Source organism: Chroicocephalus ridibundus, chromosome 18 (assembly GCF_963924245.1).
Source record: "Chroicocephalus ridibundus chromosome 18, bChrRid1.1, whole genome shotgun sequence".
Lineage (NCBI taxonomy): Eukaryota > Metazoa > Chordata > Aves > Charadriiformes > Laridae > Chroicocephalus > Chroicocephalus ridibundus.
In genome coordinates, this window is record NC_086301.1 from 7,829,925 (window position 1) to 7,848,389 (window position 18,465).

The 18,465-nt window shown below is 51.9% G+C and overlaps 1 protein-coding gene across 2 annotated transcripts; it reads right to left on the bottom strand.

The window, feature by feature from the left end:
* Positions 1-135: 135 nt before the first annotated feature.
* On the bottom strand, positions 136-18,459 carry DCPS (decapping enzyme, scavenger). Of its 2 annotated transcripts, none has more exons than XM_063355133.1 (6): positions 18,304-18,459; positions 16,323-16,491; positions 8,459-8,604; positions 4,839-4,952; positions 1,558-1,668; positions 136-620 (listed from the first exon to the last, which is right to left on the bottom strand). In XM_063355133.1, the coding sequence occupies exons 1-6, from the start codon at positions 18,457-18,459 to the stop codon at positions 354-356; spliced, it is 963 nt and encodes a 320-aa protein (XP_063211203.1). In that variant the 3' UTR covers positions 136-353. The 2 variants fall into 2 exon arrangements, with proteins under 2 accessions (XP_063211203.1, XP_063211202.1); XM_063355132.1 differs by lacking the exon at positions 18,304-18,459 and adding an exon at positions 17,889-18,064.
* Positions 18,460-18,465: the final 6 nt, after the last annotated feature.

Here is an 18,465-nt window from a genome sequence, read left to right on the forward strand (position 1 = left end):
AGGGGTTGTTTTTTGGGTGGGGAAGGGGGACACAGACCCTCTCCTGCCCAAACCTCTGCGCTCACGGCCCCGCCCCGACACACCCAGTCCATCCAGTGCGACGCGCCCGGTGAAAACCAGCACACCGCAAAGGGGTTACTCAAATCGACGTTTTAATTGACTTGAGCAAAAGACATGGTCTCCATAGCAATGGGCCGTCAGACCCAATTCGTACAAAAATCAGAGTTAAAAAAAAAATAAAAACACCAAAACCTTTTAAGACAAAAAAATTTAAAAAAAAAAAAAGGAAAACCAACACCCAAAACGGGCATTTATTAAAAATAAAAATAGATACAAAAGCGGCCTCCGCCAGCTCACACTTTTCCTGCCTCCTGGAATTTCTTAAACAGAAGTTCATCAGCCCGAAGGGCGAAGGTCAGAGCCCGTTTCTGGTAGTACGTGGAGTCCGCGGCCAGGTTGTCAATCACGTCTGCCAGGAGATGGGCTCTCTCCACGGAGCTGCCCGGCGCGTCGTAGCCCAGGGCGGTGAAATGCACGTGCAGGTGGTAGTAGGAGGGTTGGTAATGCAGGTAGATTCGCAGCTGGGACGCGGGCACGCCGAAGCGCTTCGCTATGGCCTCCTACGGAGGAGAAAAAGCCACAGGTCAGGATGAGCGACACGTGAGGACACGGGGCAGGACAGACAGACCGACCTTGCAACGGACGGAAGGGAGCGTCCCCAGACGGCACGGAAGGTGGAGAGAAAGGCAGAAGTGATTTCTGCTTCCTCCATCCTCACAGCAAGGGGCGGGGGAAGCTGGGAAGGCCAGAGCTCTTCCCCGGCCTCTGCTTCAGCCTCTGCAGGGATGGAGCGATGCCTCCGGCTGCTCCATTTTTCTCCCTCCGTGACGGGACGTGCTTTCCGCTCGTATTGTTTTCCCTTCCACCCTTATCGCTTCGGCTCGCTCGGCAAGTTACGGGGATCCTGTTACCAGGCGGTGTAATTAAAGCTATAAACGGCAATGGCGAACTCCAGCACGCTGGCTTGGTTCACTGCTCGGCGCGCTGCAATCCCCCGACTAATCTCTTAATTAATCTCCGCTTTCCCCAGTGCAATTACTTTCCAAATTTCTAACACAGTGATGGAAAGAGAAGCTATCACGCATCCATCTCCCCAGCACACCCCGTCACGGGGCTGGAAAAAAAAAAAAAGTGGTCGGCCGGTGGGAACAGTCAAGGGGTTGGGAAGGAAGTTATCGATACGGGGAGGACAGGGCTCGACTCCCGCAGCTCACGGCTAACGGAGAAATACCGAGCAGCCCTGAAATGCCTCGAGTGTGGCACGGCCTGATGATATCCCAGGGGAAGGTGCTGATGGAGCAACAGGGACTGGGGTCTGAAGGCGGAGATGCGAGAGCGGGCAGCACAGCGCCGGTCCGTGACCGGATTGTCACCTCTGGGTTACTGCCGTGTGTGGGTCGGTTGGCAGCTGCCGGAGAATGCAGGCAGCGACCTTGTGGCAGGCAGGCCCTGCTCTCCCTGGCCAGGATGGCAGCGTCGCACCAGCCTCGCGCTTACCTTGCCTTCTTGCAAGACGTTCCTCAGCAGCGGGAGGTGCTCGGCGGTGAGGTCCCGAAGCGACTTGACCTCTCGGCGGTGAACGAGGGCTATCAGGTAAAGGTCATCCAGCTGCAGAGAGATGGAGGACAGTGACAAAGGCGACCACAGAAAGAGCAGACAGAGGCACGAGCACTTTGGACCTGACGCACCAACCACAGCTTTCCAGGCCGTGTCGTATGGGGCTACCTGCCGTCCTGTTTAACCCTCACCCAAGCTGGGCTGAATCCAGTATGAACCTCCCAGTACGAGACGCGCTCACCCACAAACCCACTGCACCTCAAAGCATCGTTTCTGGACAAACTGGGGTTTTTCCAAGACTTAGCAGAAGAGGACCCCAAGCAATAAAGAGCAGGATCACAAATATCTTCTTACAGGTGGGGGAAACTGAGGCCCACGGCCAGGAGGCAGCGGGGTCTGTGCGCAGACGCCACGCCGAGCACGGCCTTTTCTGCAGAGCAAGCAAACGGTTCACCTCCACGCTCGCACGAAGACTTACAGTGAATCGCAGTGGCCAAAACCGCGACTGTAGATTTTTCCGAGTGAAAAGCTTCCTACATTTCCACTGTGCAAACAGCCAGCCACTTTCCAGTCGCACCAGTTCTATAAATAACTATTTTTCAAGATCTAATCGGTCACCGGACAACCCCAGTGCAGTAAAATACGGCTGTTGGGCAGCTCTAGGCCAACCTCTGGCACCTCCCGAAGCACTTATGAAATTCAATCTTTAACAAGACGTAGGGTTGTGGATCATTACACTTTGGAAAAAAAAAATAAAATAAATAAAAATCCCCATCTCCTTCAGCTCAGTTAGTGGCTTTCTAATATAAACACCGCAAAGCAAAGGGTTTAGATATTTGAGACGCAGCAGATCTTTTCAGGGCTGCGAGGAACCCATCTGGCTACACGGAAACAGGCGCTTGTGCCAAAAAGATGCTCTCAGGACCCTTTCTCAGGGCTCTCGAAACACGAAGCTGCTATTTGCAGCCAGCCAGCGCAGCGACGCTCACGGTTCGGTTCGATTCCCAAAGCAGCCTGTGTGCAGCTCTGGAAAAAAGACGGCGTATCGGCTTGTCCTCTTTGGATCAGGGCTGGCTGGCAGGAGGAAACGCAAACATCTCTTCTCCTGAGAACAACATCTGCATGTTGCTGTTTGAAACAAATAAGCCTGTTGCTAAAAAGGCCTTGAATGATGTCATGCCGGGCATCGTTTCAGGCAACGCCTCAGGGCTCCTGTGGGTTTGAAACCAACTCAGAAGTGGGGGGGGGAAAAAAAAAACCCCACACCAAACAAAAATTAAAAAAAAAAAACAAAACCCAAAACCAAACACCACCAAGAAACCAACTCAAACCACTATCAAGGTCGGGCAGCAGGAGCTGACGCAGAGCCCAGAAGGTCGAGGCGGGCAGCGAGCATGCAGACTTCACGATGCAAACGAGAAATCTTCCTCCCGTCCATCAGCCCGAAATAATCACAGGTGAATTCGCAGCATTCCGCAGGGAAGGCGCTAAGCTAGCGCAAGGCAACGCTGTTGAAGGGACGTCTACGTAGAGGCTCGGAGAGTCCTGCTGGGAGCTCCGTCTTGTGCTTCCCCAACTTAATTTAGCAGCCTTGCCTGTTTGGTGGGATGCAGCAGAAGGAACCGGTGCTCGCGGGCAGCCGCGGGGCTGCCGGGATCAGCATCACGGCACAGCCAAGGAGAAATTCCTTGGCTGAAAGGCAGAAGTCGACAGCCCTCGCTGGGACGCTGGCTCGCCTGCCTGGGAAAGAGAGAGGCAAGGCGAAGGTCCCGGATAGCCCCAGGGGTGACGGCGCTCTCCTTACAGACAGCAGCCCAGCCGTCGTCGGGAAGATATCAAGAAGATCCTGTTCAGCATACCAAGAGGCAACAGCAGCACGGGGAAACCTGCCCTAAAGACAAATCCTGCCGTTTAAGCGCTCCCTGACTGGGCTAGCTACAAGATGTGGATAAACAGGTCTCCAGAGGAAGTTAAAGCACAATCTTCAGCCCATCCGCCTCCAATCCTGACGCAAGTTACAAAGCTTGGTTGCAGCAAGTGAGGATTTACACCAAGGCTTTGCTTGAAGCACGGAAAGGGGCAACGTGCTGCACTTTTAGGGCGGCAATATTCAGGGATCCTAAAAAGTAAAGGGCACGGAACAAGGCGCGGTGGCGTAAGCACGACTGCAGGCTTGCTGTGTAACACCTGCTTTGCAAAGTCTCTTCAGGAAGAGGGTCATGCCTCCCAGTGAAGAAGCGGAAATTCGAGCTTGGTTACCCCATCACAGCTTGACAAGGGATTTTTGGAGTAGCTGACGCGCAAGGAATTCACAGTGAGCAGAGACTACCCTGCAGTGACCTACTCACCTGTCCTCCTCTGGTCATTCCCTCGGGCGACTCAGCAAACGCAGAATTGCGTTGCCCACGAGCAGGCTTGTGTTCCCTTTTAGTTTTTAGTTCCTATTTCGAAGTTTTAATCATACAGTAACTTTCCCACCCTGACGCCTGCAGAAGCATTTTGAGGATCAGAAACACAAAGGGGACTTTTTTTTTTTTTTTTTGACTCCATCAACTTCGACGGGTGCACATGCGGAGTTTCACCACCCCAGGCACAGCTCCAAAAGTACAGCACAGAAAGGAGTCAGAGCCCAAAGGAAATAACGAGCCACTCAACTGAGGATTACAGCCTGGGCTTAAAAACCTCTGCGTTATAGCCTGGATTTAAAAACCTCTGCGTGGCCACTCCCACGAGGGGTTAAGCAGCCGCTCATAAGCTAACGACCATCTGTTTAATATTGTGTGGAGGAGAGTTAATTGCAGCAACTGAAGGACAACACATCTGCCTGGTTTGCGCTTAAAAGTTGAGGCTTGCAAAAAAAAAAACAAACCAAAAAACCAAAACATAAAACACCAAACTAGTTCATCAGGAACAAATACGCAGCTGGATTTCGGTTCAAACACACCACGACAACATTTGGGCTAATACAGGAAAGAGAAAGCGAAGCTAATAAATAAATCACCCAGCAGCAGTGAGAACAGCCTCTCTTTTGCTGTGACCGTAATTAGCACGCGATAAAAGGCCCTGGCAATATCATCACTTAATGACAGTGTGAACAGGAAGGACCCGTTCCCCTCCTAAAACTGTCATTAGTGCGCTATTAGTAGCGCAAAAGTGGACATTTCCTCTGGATCACCTTCAGACAAGCAGCATCCCTCCAAAGATAAGAGGAGCAAACAAACCTGGCTTTGATTCCACTTAAGATCTGGAACTAGAACAAATCCATCGGAAGGATCCGGGTTTTCATGGATGATTCGATCAGCCTCAGCTTTCTTCTCCAGGATATTGTACACCCACTGAAAGAGAAACACGCAATTTATAAGCCAGCAGAGAAAAAAAAACCTCACCACCTCAGGCACATTTAGCTGGAGCTCATGGCTTAGTGCGTATTTGCTGCAAGTAGGATATAAAACAAAAAAACCCCCGATGACTTCATTTTAAGATGGCCAAATCGTCTCATGGTTGATAACGTTTGTAGTTAATTATCCATAAAACATTCCAACAACGAACTCCAGGCTAGAAGAATCGCTTCAGTGAAAAGGTACGCTCCCGACCCTGCTGCGTGGCGCTGCACCGCCGGCTAGCTAAATTATTCAGGGATTTTTGTTTTCCAGGGATTTTTGTTTTCCTCTCAAGCTTTAAGAACTGGCCGCAGCTGGAGATGAGGTATTGAACAGAGACGGTTTAGCCCAGCGTAGAAATCGTTGCGTTTGCCCCTAAGAGGATTTGGGGATCATTCTCCTCGATGGAGTCTAGCGATAAACCAGACCTGGCTGCTTTACGAATTACATGGAGGTGGAGCTGCTGCAAAGCGCTAAATACCCCGAGGGGCAGCAGCATCCCTCTCCTCCGTGCTCCCACCGGCTGGCAACGGAGAGGTACCGGCGTTCAGACGGATCAGCCACCAACACAAGCAACTCGGAGCACACCAGAGCCCGGCCACGCAGGCAGCGGCGGAAGCCAGCTCTTGTGGGGCTCAGTAGATGCCTCTTGCAGCACCGGCAGGGCCGCTTGCACCTTTTTAGCTCCCAGGCTGCGCTGAAACCTTTACAAGGTCCGAGAAGGGAATTCAGCTGATTTCCTTCCCCTTCAGAAAGGAAAAAGCAGATTGTTTGCAAGCTTGAGGTTGGATGCGGCTCCGGCTGCCGGCAGCCAGCGCTCGCCAGGCGAATACGAAAGGCCTGGTGTTTTCTTGGGCAATGTGTTTTCTGTGTCTCTTGGTTTCCTGGCTTCTTAGAAAACAGCTCCCCGCTCTTCTTCCTCTATACTTAAAGCCTCAGCCTCCAGACTGCCCGTAGTCCCCTGCTCTGGTTATCCCCCCGCGCGCCTCCTTCAAAGCAAAGCACCACCCAGAGATGAGTTTTGGCTACAAAATGAAAGAGACCAGGGATAAATGACAGAGTAAGACCAGTGGAAAGCATCTCTGCTTTTCCTGGCTCCCGACCTGAGCTCGAGCATCCCTCTTTACACCTCCAAAATGCGCTTTATGCTCTAGCTTAGGTCTAACTTAGGTATTGGACTGCCAAGGGAGTTCCCAGCCACATCCCTAGAAAATAAGGCAGCAGAAAATTGTTAGGGCTTGAAAGCTGAAACAACCATTCTGAAACATGATTTTTTTTTTCCCCCCCATCAAGTTTAGGTATGAAACATTTTGGTTGCCCCAGGTGGGCAGTCGGTCTCGCAGACACACCGAGCGAGCTCGGTCAGTGGATGCTGTGCACGTCAAACGCTCAAGATAAAAAGACAGCCTTCTTGGGGAACTCTGTCAAGAGTTTAATTAATCCAGCCAAAACTTACGATCATTGTGAACTGACCTGAATATATCCTTAGGGAGAAACCAACCTCTCCTCCCTTGATCTGTTTTGGTTTTTGTTTTGTTTTGGTTTTTTTTGCTTAAATTTCTCATCTTTCCTTCCTAGCAACTATGTCTTAGAGAAGATTAGATTCTCAAAGCGATTTTGGAAAGCAAGGTACAAGATCGCTGTGCTCTGTGACCCCAGAAGAAAAGCAGGGCAGGAAGCTCAGCAGGAAATGAAAGTTTGCCCTTTGGTTTTGTTTTTGATCGGGTTTTTTTTGTTGTTGTTGTTGGGTTTGGTTTTTTTTTTTTTTTTTATGACTGCTCTTTTCACTAGTGCCAAGCTATCAGTGCCCTAAATAACTTCACCGATCGGATGAGCTGAATTTTAAACCCAGCGCTGCCTCATGTGACGGGCAGGTCATCAGCTGACTGCTCTTGCTGTTTCCAGCACAAGCCCAGCAAGGAGAACACACGTCCAGAGACCGGCACCACAATCAAACTATTATACTGAAAGCATCCACGCCTTGCATCCTCCAGCAGAAAAACAGAGCTGCCTCTGTAGTCCCCCGATATTTCTGTTACCCTTCACATTTCCCTTTCCGCTCGTTAAAACCAGTTAAAGACACGAAATGACATTATCAACTCACAGAGGTCAAGGACTGACTGTGCTGACCGTGATTTCTCATCAGAAGCTCCTGATGGTCAGTGGAAATATGTTTCCACGGACAAAAATCAGCTCACAAGCATTTAGTGAGAGAGCTCAAGCAACTTCCGAAGGCAGCTGCTACACCGGGAAACTTCAACAGCCATAAAGCAAAAGCACAGAGAAAGCATTCGTGCAGGTTGCTGTCTGGTGGAAACACGCTCTTGTCTTTCTCCAGCTAATAAATGCCACCTGTATGTTACCGGTGTTGCAGCCTGGCTGCCTGCGAGAAAGCCGAATGATGGAGCAGAGAAAAGCAGGCAGGCGAGGAGTAATTGAGCGCACACCGCAGCTCACAAGGTGCCTTCTGGTACGAGACACAGAAAGCGGGATTCAGGTTCATCTGCAAGCGATTAGAAAACAGACACTGGAACAGTGAACCCTGTTAACCGTCCTGCTGCTGTTTAAGGCAGCAGGAAAGAGGTGTGGGGGATACCCCAGGCCTGCGGTCGGTTGGTTTTGGGGGTTCATTTTTCATGGATAGCCTCAAGCAGACCCAGGATTTGGTTTATGTCCCCTTCTGCACACGCTGGCAGGAATTGCTCCCTACAGACTTGCCTTCCTCTGGATGTAAACCAGGAAAACTAGGATGTAAACCAGGAAAAAAGTCCATTGCCGCTGCCTGAGGCAAGAAGGACACTAGAAGTACGTGTTTGCCACATGGACCAAAGGGCAGAATGGCAGAGGAGCTGTAGGCAAACCCGAGGAGCAAGTTGTGATGCAGAAATCCAAGAGTAATCCGTGCCTTCCCATTTCCACAACACCCAAGAGACTCCTAAAAAGCCCAGCAAACTCCACCAACGCCCAGGGAGCCACCCTTGGAAAGGAGGAGGAACGCCCCAGCACAGAAGGTCTCCAGAAACCTTGGGAAAGGCAACTTTGGGTACATCTCCAAGGCAAATGTTTTTCTGCAAAAATGCAGAAGAACGACCCAGAGGACAGAAGGATGGGGACACTGTGGGAGTTTAGGGGAAAGAGAGGCCTGTTTAGCATCGCTGAGCTTACCCCAAAGGTCACACAGCCTCAAGAAAGCGCGATGGATGAGGGGATGCATTCAGGCAGCATCACAACTCAGGAGCGGCAGAAATATTCTGCAGCCGGTTGTGCTTGAGGAGCAGGCTGCGGCACCGCGGAGCTGGCAACACACCGATGGAGCAACCAACAAGGAGACAGGGGCAGAGCACGCTCCACTCTTCTGCCTCTAACCTGGGCTTCAGAGGAGACATTTGACAGCCCAGCATGTCGAAGGAGGAGACCAAAGACCTCCATCTCTGCAGGGGGGAAGCAGTGGTAACCCATACCTGGATGCTGAAGCTCTGGGACTGGATGAAGGGCAGCGTTATGTTCTTGTAATCCTCCCAGGTTTCACGGATGAGGTGCACTTCTTGGCGGAGGTACTTCTGAAGGTGTTTCTCCGTAGCAGGGTACACCACCGTGGTTTTTATCTCTAGAAATAAATATGTTCACTGCGTTACCATCACAGACAAAACCCACATTGCTTCCTTCAGTCCCCGATAAATCTGTTTTCCCTTCCAATAGATGCCACACTAACACTTTTTAAAAGACACCACTAAAACAGCAGCGTGGGGGAGAACAGACATGGAAAGCAAACAAACGCTTTTCTCGAGGAAGGATAAGCCGACAACACAGCCTGTCTTTCCAGTTCAGGTGGAGGAGTCTGCTGTCTGAAAGGTTTTTTTCCCCACACTTGCTCTTTCAGGCATATCAGCAACATCAGGGCAGAGCTGGGGCTCCCAGGGAAGAGCTTACGTGCAGTCAACAACCAGGACAAGAAACACGACCCCGGGGGCACAGACGCATCTTCCTCATACTCGAATCCAAAGCTCCCGGGATGTTACCGAGCGAGCACCCAGCAACTTTCTCCAGCCGCAAAACCAGACCTCACGTGAGCTGCGAGCTCTAGGAGCAGCTCCCTCCCAGAGCTCTGGGCCATCAGGATGCTCGGCCTCGAGCACAAGGAGGCAGAGAGGTCAAGGGCACAGGGACAGATCGGGGGCAAACGACGCAGGCTGATGGGTTAACATGGCACGGGACAAGCCGAGGGAAGAGGGCTGGGTGATTTCTCTGCACCAGCCAACAAAAAGAACATTTAGCAAAAGGAAAACAATTTTTGTTTACCTGGCGATTAAAACTTTGCTGCATAATTTCTGCGGCATTGAACAGGATGCAACCGCGCACCTCGTCACCCTGGGCGCTTTGACCTTGGCAGCAGTAAACCTCACCCACAGCGCTAAAACACTTGGAAAATATCCCTCTTTGGCCAAGATTAGATGTGCGATACAGAGTCTACCACAACTCCAAGGCCACTCCACCTTCCCAGCTAACGAGAGCTGCTATAAAACTTAATGCAGGAAGGAGAGAGAAAAAACAACCCCAGGAGCCTGGACAAACCCTGAGGAGATGGGACCAAAGCAAGTTATCCGGGGCACTTAAACACCGCAGCTTGTGCCGCGGTCATGAAAACCACGGGCTGCACGCTCACCAGGGTACCACAGAGTTGTGCTTCACACTTTATACGTGGTATATATGCTAGCCAGACAACGAATATAAATATCTATCTGTTCCTAAAGCCAGGATTTAGGGCGGTTTGGTTTTGTTTTTTTTTTTCTTTTAGTTTTCTGCTTTCTGTTTTTTTTCCCCGAGGACGGCGCTGCAAGCTGGGAGACTCTGCCTTTTCATTTCACGCCAAACCCAGCTTAATGAAATCCACAGGAAAATGCTGGTAACATGAAATATGAAAATGCAAACCACAAGGGCAGTCTGGTCTGATTCCCACCATACGCATGTTCAAACAAGGTTGTTTTCCAGGACTCGATTAGCACTTCTAGTGGGATGATGTAATAGCAAAGAACAATAAAAAAAAAAAAAGGCAAGGCTGTGGCTCCTCTGCTCCTCGCTTAAAAAGACCAGCAAAGCATTGGGGAGAAAACAAAAAGGCAAAAGATAAGAAAATACCACGCTCAGCCTCGGGCTGAAACTTCCACAATTTAATTTGATACCCCAAAACGAGAGCAGGGACTACAGCAGAAAACCCTCCATGCTGGTGGTGGTGGTAACTGCTCTCATGTGCAGTCTGGGAGGGGCGTTCAGAGGACACTTCACAGCTCCCCCAGCACCTCCCCATTTTGGGGGGGGGTGGGTGGAGGGGTGGGTGGCAGCTCACAGTGGGGAGAGCCACTTAGGATACTTTAAAGCTTAGTACGAGATCAGAGAAATCCTTAATGTGCAGCTGTGGTTGAGCAGCAGATGTCTGGAAGGAGGGGGGGTGGGAGGGGAAGAGGCTGTGGTTCACTAATGATTATTTCCCTTCTAGAGGTCTCATCAACCCTGAAACACCCCACCAAGGCTAATTAGCATAAATCACTATGGCCGGAGAAGCTGCTTGATAAACGCTCGCAGCCCGACTATCTTTAAGAGCCCGTGCACAGGATGCAAAGTCCCAGCTCAGGCTGGGCTCAGCCGCAGGAAACATCCACGGCGAGACCAGGCTCGCCACAAAATCTTTCCATTGCTGGCGCCCAGCCGCGTTCATGCTCCATTTTAAAAGCCGCCCTGCTCCTGGCAGGCTCCACGTGCATTAAAGCATCACGTACGCCGTGGGGCAGCCGAAACCTACCCTGGCCTGGAAATGGGGGTAAAGAACCGCTGGAAACATAATGTGGGTTTTTAAGCTTGCTGAAGGGTCAGGGATCGTCTCTGCTTACGTCTGAGTCACATCAGCCGGCGTGTTCCTGAATGCCAGCCCAGGGATGCCACGAAACACTGTGGTTTACTCTGGAAGTCAGGACTGACCATCAATTAACTGGAGGTTATAAAAACAGAGGTTTAATTGAAGGAACCCGGATGAGCAGGAGGCAGAGGTACTGCGATGGTAGAGAACAACTGATTGGCCAAGTTCACCCTACGAAGGGTGCCTGAGGGGATACACCGCACCATTGCTTCCCTGCCCAGGAGAAAAGGAAGGTTGGATTGACCAGAAACAAAACGATTGCTCTCCTCTCCTGCTCAAAACGAGAGCAAAAAAAACTAACCCAAGACACAAGAAACAAAACCAAAACTCCAGCTCAATTTGGGGAACTTGTGGGAAAAGGGGCTGAAAGCAGCTGCTGCCAAGAGGGGAGGACGGAACACGTTACTCCATGCTGACGGCACAGGACAGCCACACGTCGCAGACGGAAGGAGGCAGAGAGAGCTCGCGCACACCAGGCTCAGTAGCGATGCCTTGTCCCCTTTCACACCGCGCTGTCCCCAGGCTCTGCCAAAATCCCTCTCCAGCTCAGCACGTGAAATTTCAAAACAATGCAGATGGCAACGAGAGCCCAGGGTGACCCACTGAGCTGCCTTGCGCTCCCTTCTCCCATCCCACTCAGCAACATTAAAACAGACCACTGCAGTTTTGTTTTAAATAGATTTAAACATGCCGGGGAGCCAAGAGAAGCACGCAGGGCAGGAACAGCCTGTTTCTACTTTTGGGAAGGGGTGCCTTTTCCTCCCTTTGCTAGTACGAAGCTGAGCTTTGGGCTTATAATCCGCCTAATCAACTCAACCGTCAGGTACAGGAAGGTGCCAAGCCCAGGAAGCAGCAGAGAAAGTCCTGTTTGTACTCTTGCAAGTTTTCTTTTCCTCTGCGAGATTCTTTCCTGATGCATACCTGACAACGGGAAGACAGAGCAGAGCTTTATCTCCTTTGATGCAGCTCTAACTAAACATGATGCACAACCTCCCCCTTTCCCTGCTGTATTAACGTAGTTTATTTAGTTGTATGATCACAACTGCGCAGCAGTAGTCACCAGGAAACACCTAATTTTAACCCACGCCCAACCAGGTACGACCGCAGCTTTGCCTCGGACATCTGGGACGTGCGTTATTGAATGAAATAAAAGCACAAAAAGAAAAGGATAAAGCTTGCAAGAGCTCGTAGTCTCCGAGGCCAGCACGTGTCAAGGCAAGCCAAACATGCTGCTGGGGACTCCTGCCAAGGCTGTCTGGCCCCTGGTTCTCATCCATGGACCAAGGATTCGGTGGGCTCTAGCTGTAACAGCCGCGGCTAAGAGGAAAGCTGCAGGTTACCAACCCAAAAAAAACCCCAGAGCAAAGCAGGGCGACACCTCCCACCGTCCCCCAAACAACTCCACGCGCTCCCACTGCTTCAGGCTCCAGCTTTTTATTTATGTGTAAATGCAAAGAGTTTTCTCCGCTGGGCAAGCGCCCCCCCAGGCAGGCGGAGCGTGGAAACGCCTGGAGATGAACCAACCTTCCCCATGCAGCTCGTGCAAGTTTCTCCAGCTCCTCACTGCCTGAAACCAGAGACTTTTTGGGCTCAGGAAGGCAGGGATATGTATCACTTCCTGCATGACTGAATACTTTCCTTCCATGCTCTCCCATTTCTCTCACAATTTCTCCACCCTACATTGGAGAGATGGAGCCGGAGGGTCTCCCGATGTGCTCGTTTTTTAGACATTTTTAATAACCTTCCGCCTACAGCACAGGGATGAGCTGTGCCCAGTGAGTACAGGCTCCTTAAAGGAATGATAGGAGTCCTTAAATTACACCAGCGCGGCTTTGGTGCTGTGAAACACAGCATCCCTCAGCAGCCAGGAAAGAGGTGGCTGCTTTTTGCTGGAAACAGCAAGGTCTCCTTGCCAAGCAGGTGTGAGCACCACCAGGAGCTGAATGTTATTGGGGAACATGTTGCTTGAACCATCTGGCTTCTGCAATCAAGCCTTTGGCAGCAGGAAAATCTTTCCCCTGCTATGAAAGGGGACCTTGCTCTCCCTGCAAAGGAGAGTCCCAGAGCTGGGGTTTCCTCCATCAGCGTCTCGCACCTCCTGGCATAAGCTGCCTCTTAAATTTAGGTAATATCCAGCAACTGGCCTTAAAATGCGTTACGCACGCCTGCCTTTGCTGTTAGCAGGGCAGTTACAATCAGATGGCATGCTCTCTGACACCGCTCCTCCTCGCAAACTCACTCACAAATTTCCCCCTCCTTTTGCCCTTCAGACAAACTCCGACCATTATTAAGCTGGTTTGCAAGTGTTATTTCCCATTTCAGCCTTGACATGTCTCTCCTAGCGGCCAGTAAAACCAGAGCCAAGCAAGACACGGATGAGGTCCTCTTTCTGATCAGCACTGTCTTCACGCGTCCCCTCACTGCTGTGCTCCCAACCCTAAAAAAATCTCATCTTCAAGCTGCAGAGTGAAATTCCTCTTCCCAGGGCAGAAGGGAATCATTGGCTCAGGTAACGTACTTCTTCTAGCCTCCCTTTCTCTGTCTTCACCACACAACAAAGCGACTGGCCCAGCCTCGCAGGCTCTTTTACTGCCAAGACAAAACAAGCTTTCATCACACAGGGCCTGCATTAGCTTGACTCCATGGAGGAGACAGCATCCGACTCACTTAAACGAGGAGGCGGGGAAAGGCTGAAGAAAATATCCACTTTCAGCTATCAAAAAAACCTCCAGTTGGAGGAAGAGCCGCCCCGGGGACTTCAGACCACAAAGGTGGCATTGAGAAGTGCAATTCAAAACAGCAGAGGGACCCAGAGGCAGCTCCTCATGCCTTCAATGTGCCCAGTGTCACAGTCACCTGTGGTCATGAATTCCTCAGTCTGGAGGAGTACTTTACCTTTAGAAAGTGAGGAGCTGAGCGTGGGGGGCTTGGCCAGCCGGGATGCTGTGAAAACCCTGGGGAGAATTAATTTCCTGCGTGACACCACGACCCAGGATTTTTCAAAGGACCTGCTTAATGCTAAAGTCTGACCTCTGCAAAATACTTCTTCTGCATCATGGTAACCAGGAGATAAACCCCTGCATATCTCTAACCCTGCAACCAAGAGGCTGAGAGACACCCAGTGCGAGGGCTCGCTGGGTCTCCACACGATCACTCGACGTCCAGGGATTTCTCACAAGCCCTGACATTGCCCACAGCCTTATAGGAAATTCCTCCTCCTTCATTTTAGGTTTATGAGCTGCATTCCTCACGTCGACTCCCTCCGTGACTCAGATCAAAAGGGCCACATCCTTCCCCTCCTGATGTGTACAACCACCTCCTCTGGTGCCAGCCCAGCTGCCCGCCAGCAGCTCACACAATATGCCCGTAAAAACCAGCTATTTGGCTCTGAATTGCTTGGAAGGATGAAGCCTCCTCACCCACCGCTCCGAGCCAGAGAGCCTGAAGGGCAGCATCAGGGTGCACTTTCCCCTCCAGTTCTCCTTGCCCAACACCCAAAGCAGGCACAGCGATGCCAAGGAGAGGGCTGGGAAGGAAAGATGCATAACATTTCTGCAAAACCCGCCTTTTCAAAGCGATTTTTAAAGTAATTAAAAAGATAAACTTCAGAAGGAAGCCAGAGGCTTTTTCCCCATTCAGACCTACATGAGGAACAGCACAAACACTCATACAAATGTGGGGTAGGTTTGGTCCAGCCATACATGAAACAAACAGGGTGGCACGGTGCGCCAGAGTCACGGCACAGAGGACACATTGAATAGAAAAAACCCAGGCGAGGGTTTAGTTTAACAGAGGCACAGAAACGGGACGCGAGAAGATCCAGATTCAGCTGGTTTTGCTCCAATTTCTCCAAAAAAGCAGGACTGATGGAGACGGGTGACCCTTAACAGCCTTTTCAGCCCAGCGAGGGATTTTGCACCTGGCATAAATCTTAAATTAAATAAAAAAATTTTGCTATTAGAGTGACACTGGAGTTACACAGCACAGCTAGGTGCTGCAAAGAAGTCAAACGGCAGCACGGCTGGCAGGGCTGCAGCTAGAGGGAGGCCCAGGGGATTTTAGTCTTGCAATGCCACCTCGTGGGAATCCCTGCAAGTCGCTGCCGGCCTGGAACGCAGCAGGCGTCTGAGCAGGAGTCCGTCCAGCCAAGGAAGCGTAGCTCTGACATCTTCCCACCCAGGGCAACCACCGAAACCATGGTGTTGCAGTGTTTTCCTGCTGTTGGAACATGGCTTTGTAATGCTGAAACCTCTGATTTCAAGTCCTCAGTAGGAGTTTTGCACAACTCAAGCTCCCAAAGCCAGACAGTGCTTCCTCCTACACCATGGAAATGGCGTTAAAATAGGAGCATTTTCGGGAAGGAACATCAAAGACCCCAAAAATTTAATTCGGGACCTCAACAACTTCTTACTTAAGGCTATCACTCCGATTAATTTTGACTCCATTAAACCTGTTTGGCAATCATTGTGTTTATGGAAGCATCAACACATAATTAACCACTGTACTTCCAGAATTTAAACACCCACAAGCATTAAATTCAGCTGCCAAAAGAGCAGCACCGCAGTCACAGGATGCCCTTCTGCCGTGACAAGAATCCGTCTCACAGGATGACAGCCTTCTACTGAAGCTCTCCAACCTGCTCATCTCACCTCATCATCCTCTGTGATTAATTGCGTTTCGTAACACACAGGTGCGTGAAATCAGCAGGGAGAGGCCTGAAAGGCCAGGTGCTTCTCTGCACAAGGCACCCAAGGTTACCAGGATTTCAGTCTCCCCTGCAAACATCCTAGCTGTCTGTCCTTACCACGCAACAACAAGTAACAAAAATAAAGCACATGAGATCATGCCCCGGAACAAGAAGCTGACACATGCTCTGTAGAGATTTTAAAGACAAAGGTTTTCAAGATAAACATTATGGTGAGAGACAATGTCTTACCAGATTAACTGACACCACTGAAAAAACACACAAGGAAAGCTTTTAGATGGCCAAGCCCTTCTTCACCTTTAAATCAAGGCACAGGCAGATGATTGCAAGTAATCAAGCCATGGCCATTTAATGGGCAGCTACTCATCAGCTGAGCTAGGTGTCCAACAGTGCAGGGAAGAGGGGGAGAAACGAGGCAACGTTCAAAGCCTCTGGAGTAGGATGTTGCTTTCAGAGTGGCAACGATCCACCGATCTCCCCATCTCAGCCAGGTCTGCTGCTGTCACCCAAACCACAACCAGGGTGGCGCGATGGGGTCCAGCAGCAGCAGCAGCACTTGCCTGTCTCACTGCATCCTCCCCTCTGGAGCCGGCAGGAGCACGCCGACCAGCAGCCCAGCCACAAGCGCCAGTCCGCAGGCAAGCCACAGAGCGGAGCCACCCTCCTGGGACTGCCCCCCCCCCCCCGCCATGAGGTCGAGAGTCCTCACCGCTCAGCTCCGGGGGAGGATAGAGGTGGTACGTGCTGTAAATGTCATTGCGCATCCGCAGCTCCAGCTTCATGTGCTTCTTCAGCAGGTCCGATACCTTCTCCTCCTGGAAAGGAGTCTTTTCCAGGATGACTACAGCATCTGTCCCCTCTCCAGAGGGGCCCGTCACCTAGAATAAGAATGGGTAAAGCTGTCAGCAAACACAGACCCAGCACAGGATGGAGACTTTGAGGCCAGGACCTAAATACTTCCACCAAGGGACCACGGCAGACACCTTGCAGCCCCTCAATTCTCATTCTCTCTCCTAGTCCAGCCCCCACCCAAAAATAATGGCACATTTGCCCTGACGCATGGCAGGCATCTGCTCCCCATCAGGGAACACAGACATTTTTTGGCGGAAAAACGGGATGTGGACAATGCCTCAAGCCCATCTGCACCTCCCCGGATGCTCCCAGTGCCGCAGCTGCATTCCCGCTGACCCACATCACTGATTTAATCTCAGATACTCACAAGTCGACCCAGGGATGCTGCCCACGTCAGGAAGAGGGCAGAGACAGGCATAAGGGTTCACATCATGGTCAGGGAGCAAACCTAGGCTGTTCCAGGGCAGGGAACGCTGCTACCTTGCTCCAAGGCACCACAACCCAGATCCGGATGTGACCTGAGCCACGTGCGGGAGGTGCAGGGTGCAGAACACACCCCCCGCATCGCTCCCATTTGTACAGCACCCAGGCAAGGCCTCCCTGAACCCCGTTTGGGGACAGCAAAGGGCTTCACCTGGGGCTCCCACGCTCATAGGGCAGAGCGGGCAGGTCTGTGCCCACTTCAGTTACCCACGGACCATCAAAACATTGCCCTGAGATCGAAGCAGCTGCTTGAACCTTCCCCATCCTCATCACCTGCACATCTCCACATGAGAGGAGCCGAGGCAGCTGCACTGCTCCCATGCCACAGCCAGGGTCCCCAGCCATAGAACTTAAGAGTAATTACAAATCTTGCCTTTTACGGCACCCGATTGACATGCCTACCCTATTTACAGCCCCAGAGTCAGCACCTTCCTTGCAATTCAATGCCACTTTACCCACAAAACACGACAAACCTGCTCACTGCGCCAAAAGCAACAGCTATACCAATAAGAAAAAAAAAAAAATAACCAGAGGCTTGAAATAAGGTTTCCAACACGACAAACCCGCTCTCAGGTCCAAAACCAACAGCTCTACTAATAAGGAAAAATTAACCTGAGGCTCGAAATAAGGTTTCCAGCGCGCTGCTGCCGAGATCAGCCACCTCCCGCACCCAACCCCCCCGCCTTGGCCGAGCTCGGGCAGAAAAGGGCTGGAAAAGCGAGCGGGGGGGCTCGGTTTATGGAATAAAAGAGGGGTTTGGGGTCGGGAGACCGGGAGGGGGTGGTGGGTCCTCCGGCTACACCGTGCGGCACCGCAGGAGGCGTGGCCTTTGCGGCGGGGGCGCGGCCTGCCCGGGCTACCCCCTCAGCGGGGAAAATGGCGGCGGGCCCGACTCGGGCCTGGACCTTCCCCCCCGCTCCCCCGCCGCCCCTCCCGGTACCTCCCCGTGCAGGAACACGGCCTTCTCCCGCGCCGACTCCCGCAGCACACGCCGCAGGCGTAGGCCCGCCAGCGGGAAGGGAGCGGCGGCCCCATCGTGGGTCTCGGTGCCGGCCGCCTCCTCCTCCTCCTCCCGCTTTCTCTTCGGCCGCGGGCCGTCCGCCATGGCGCCCGCCCCCCCCCTCAGCCCCGCACTGCGCCTGCGCGGCGCCGGCAAACGAGGAGAAAGGCGGGAGCGGCGCCGCGCGGGGAGAGCGCCCCCCGGCGGCTCGGCGGTGCCCCACAGTCGCTGGCACCACAGAAAGCCACAAACCGAGGAGTGGGGGAAGAAAAAACAAACAAATAAATAAACAAACAAATAAATAAACAAACCCCAAAAATTTTAAACTTCTGCATTTTCATAGTCCCAAACAAACCCGTGCAAAGACGGCGGAGCTTAGTGTTTGCGTGATGAGCAGCGGGGACCTGCTGGAGGATGTCTCTGTCCCCCACCGAGGGCGTTTTGGCCACCGGGGCGGCGGCGGCATCACCCGCGGGCGTTTTGGCCACCAGGGCGACAGCGGCGGCGGCATCACCCG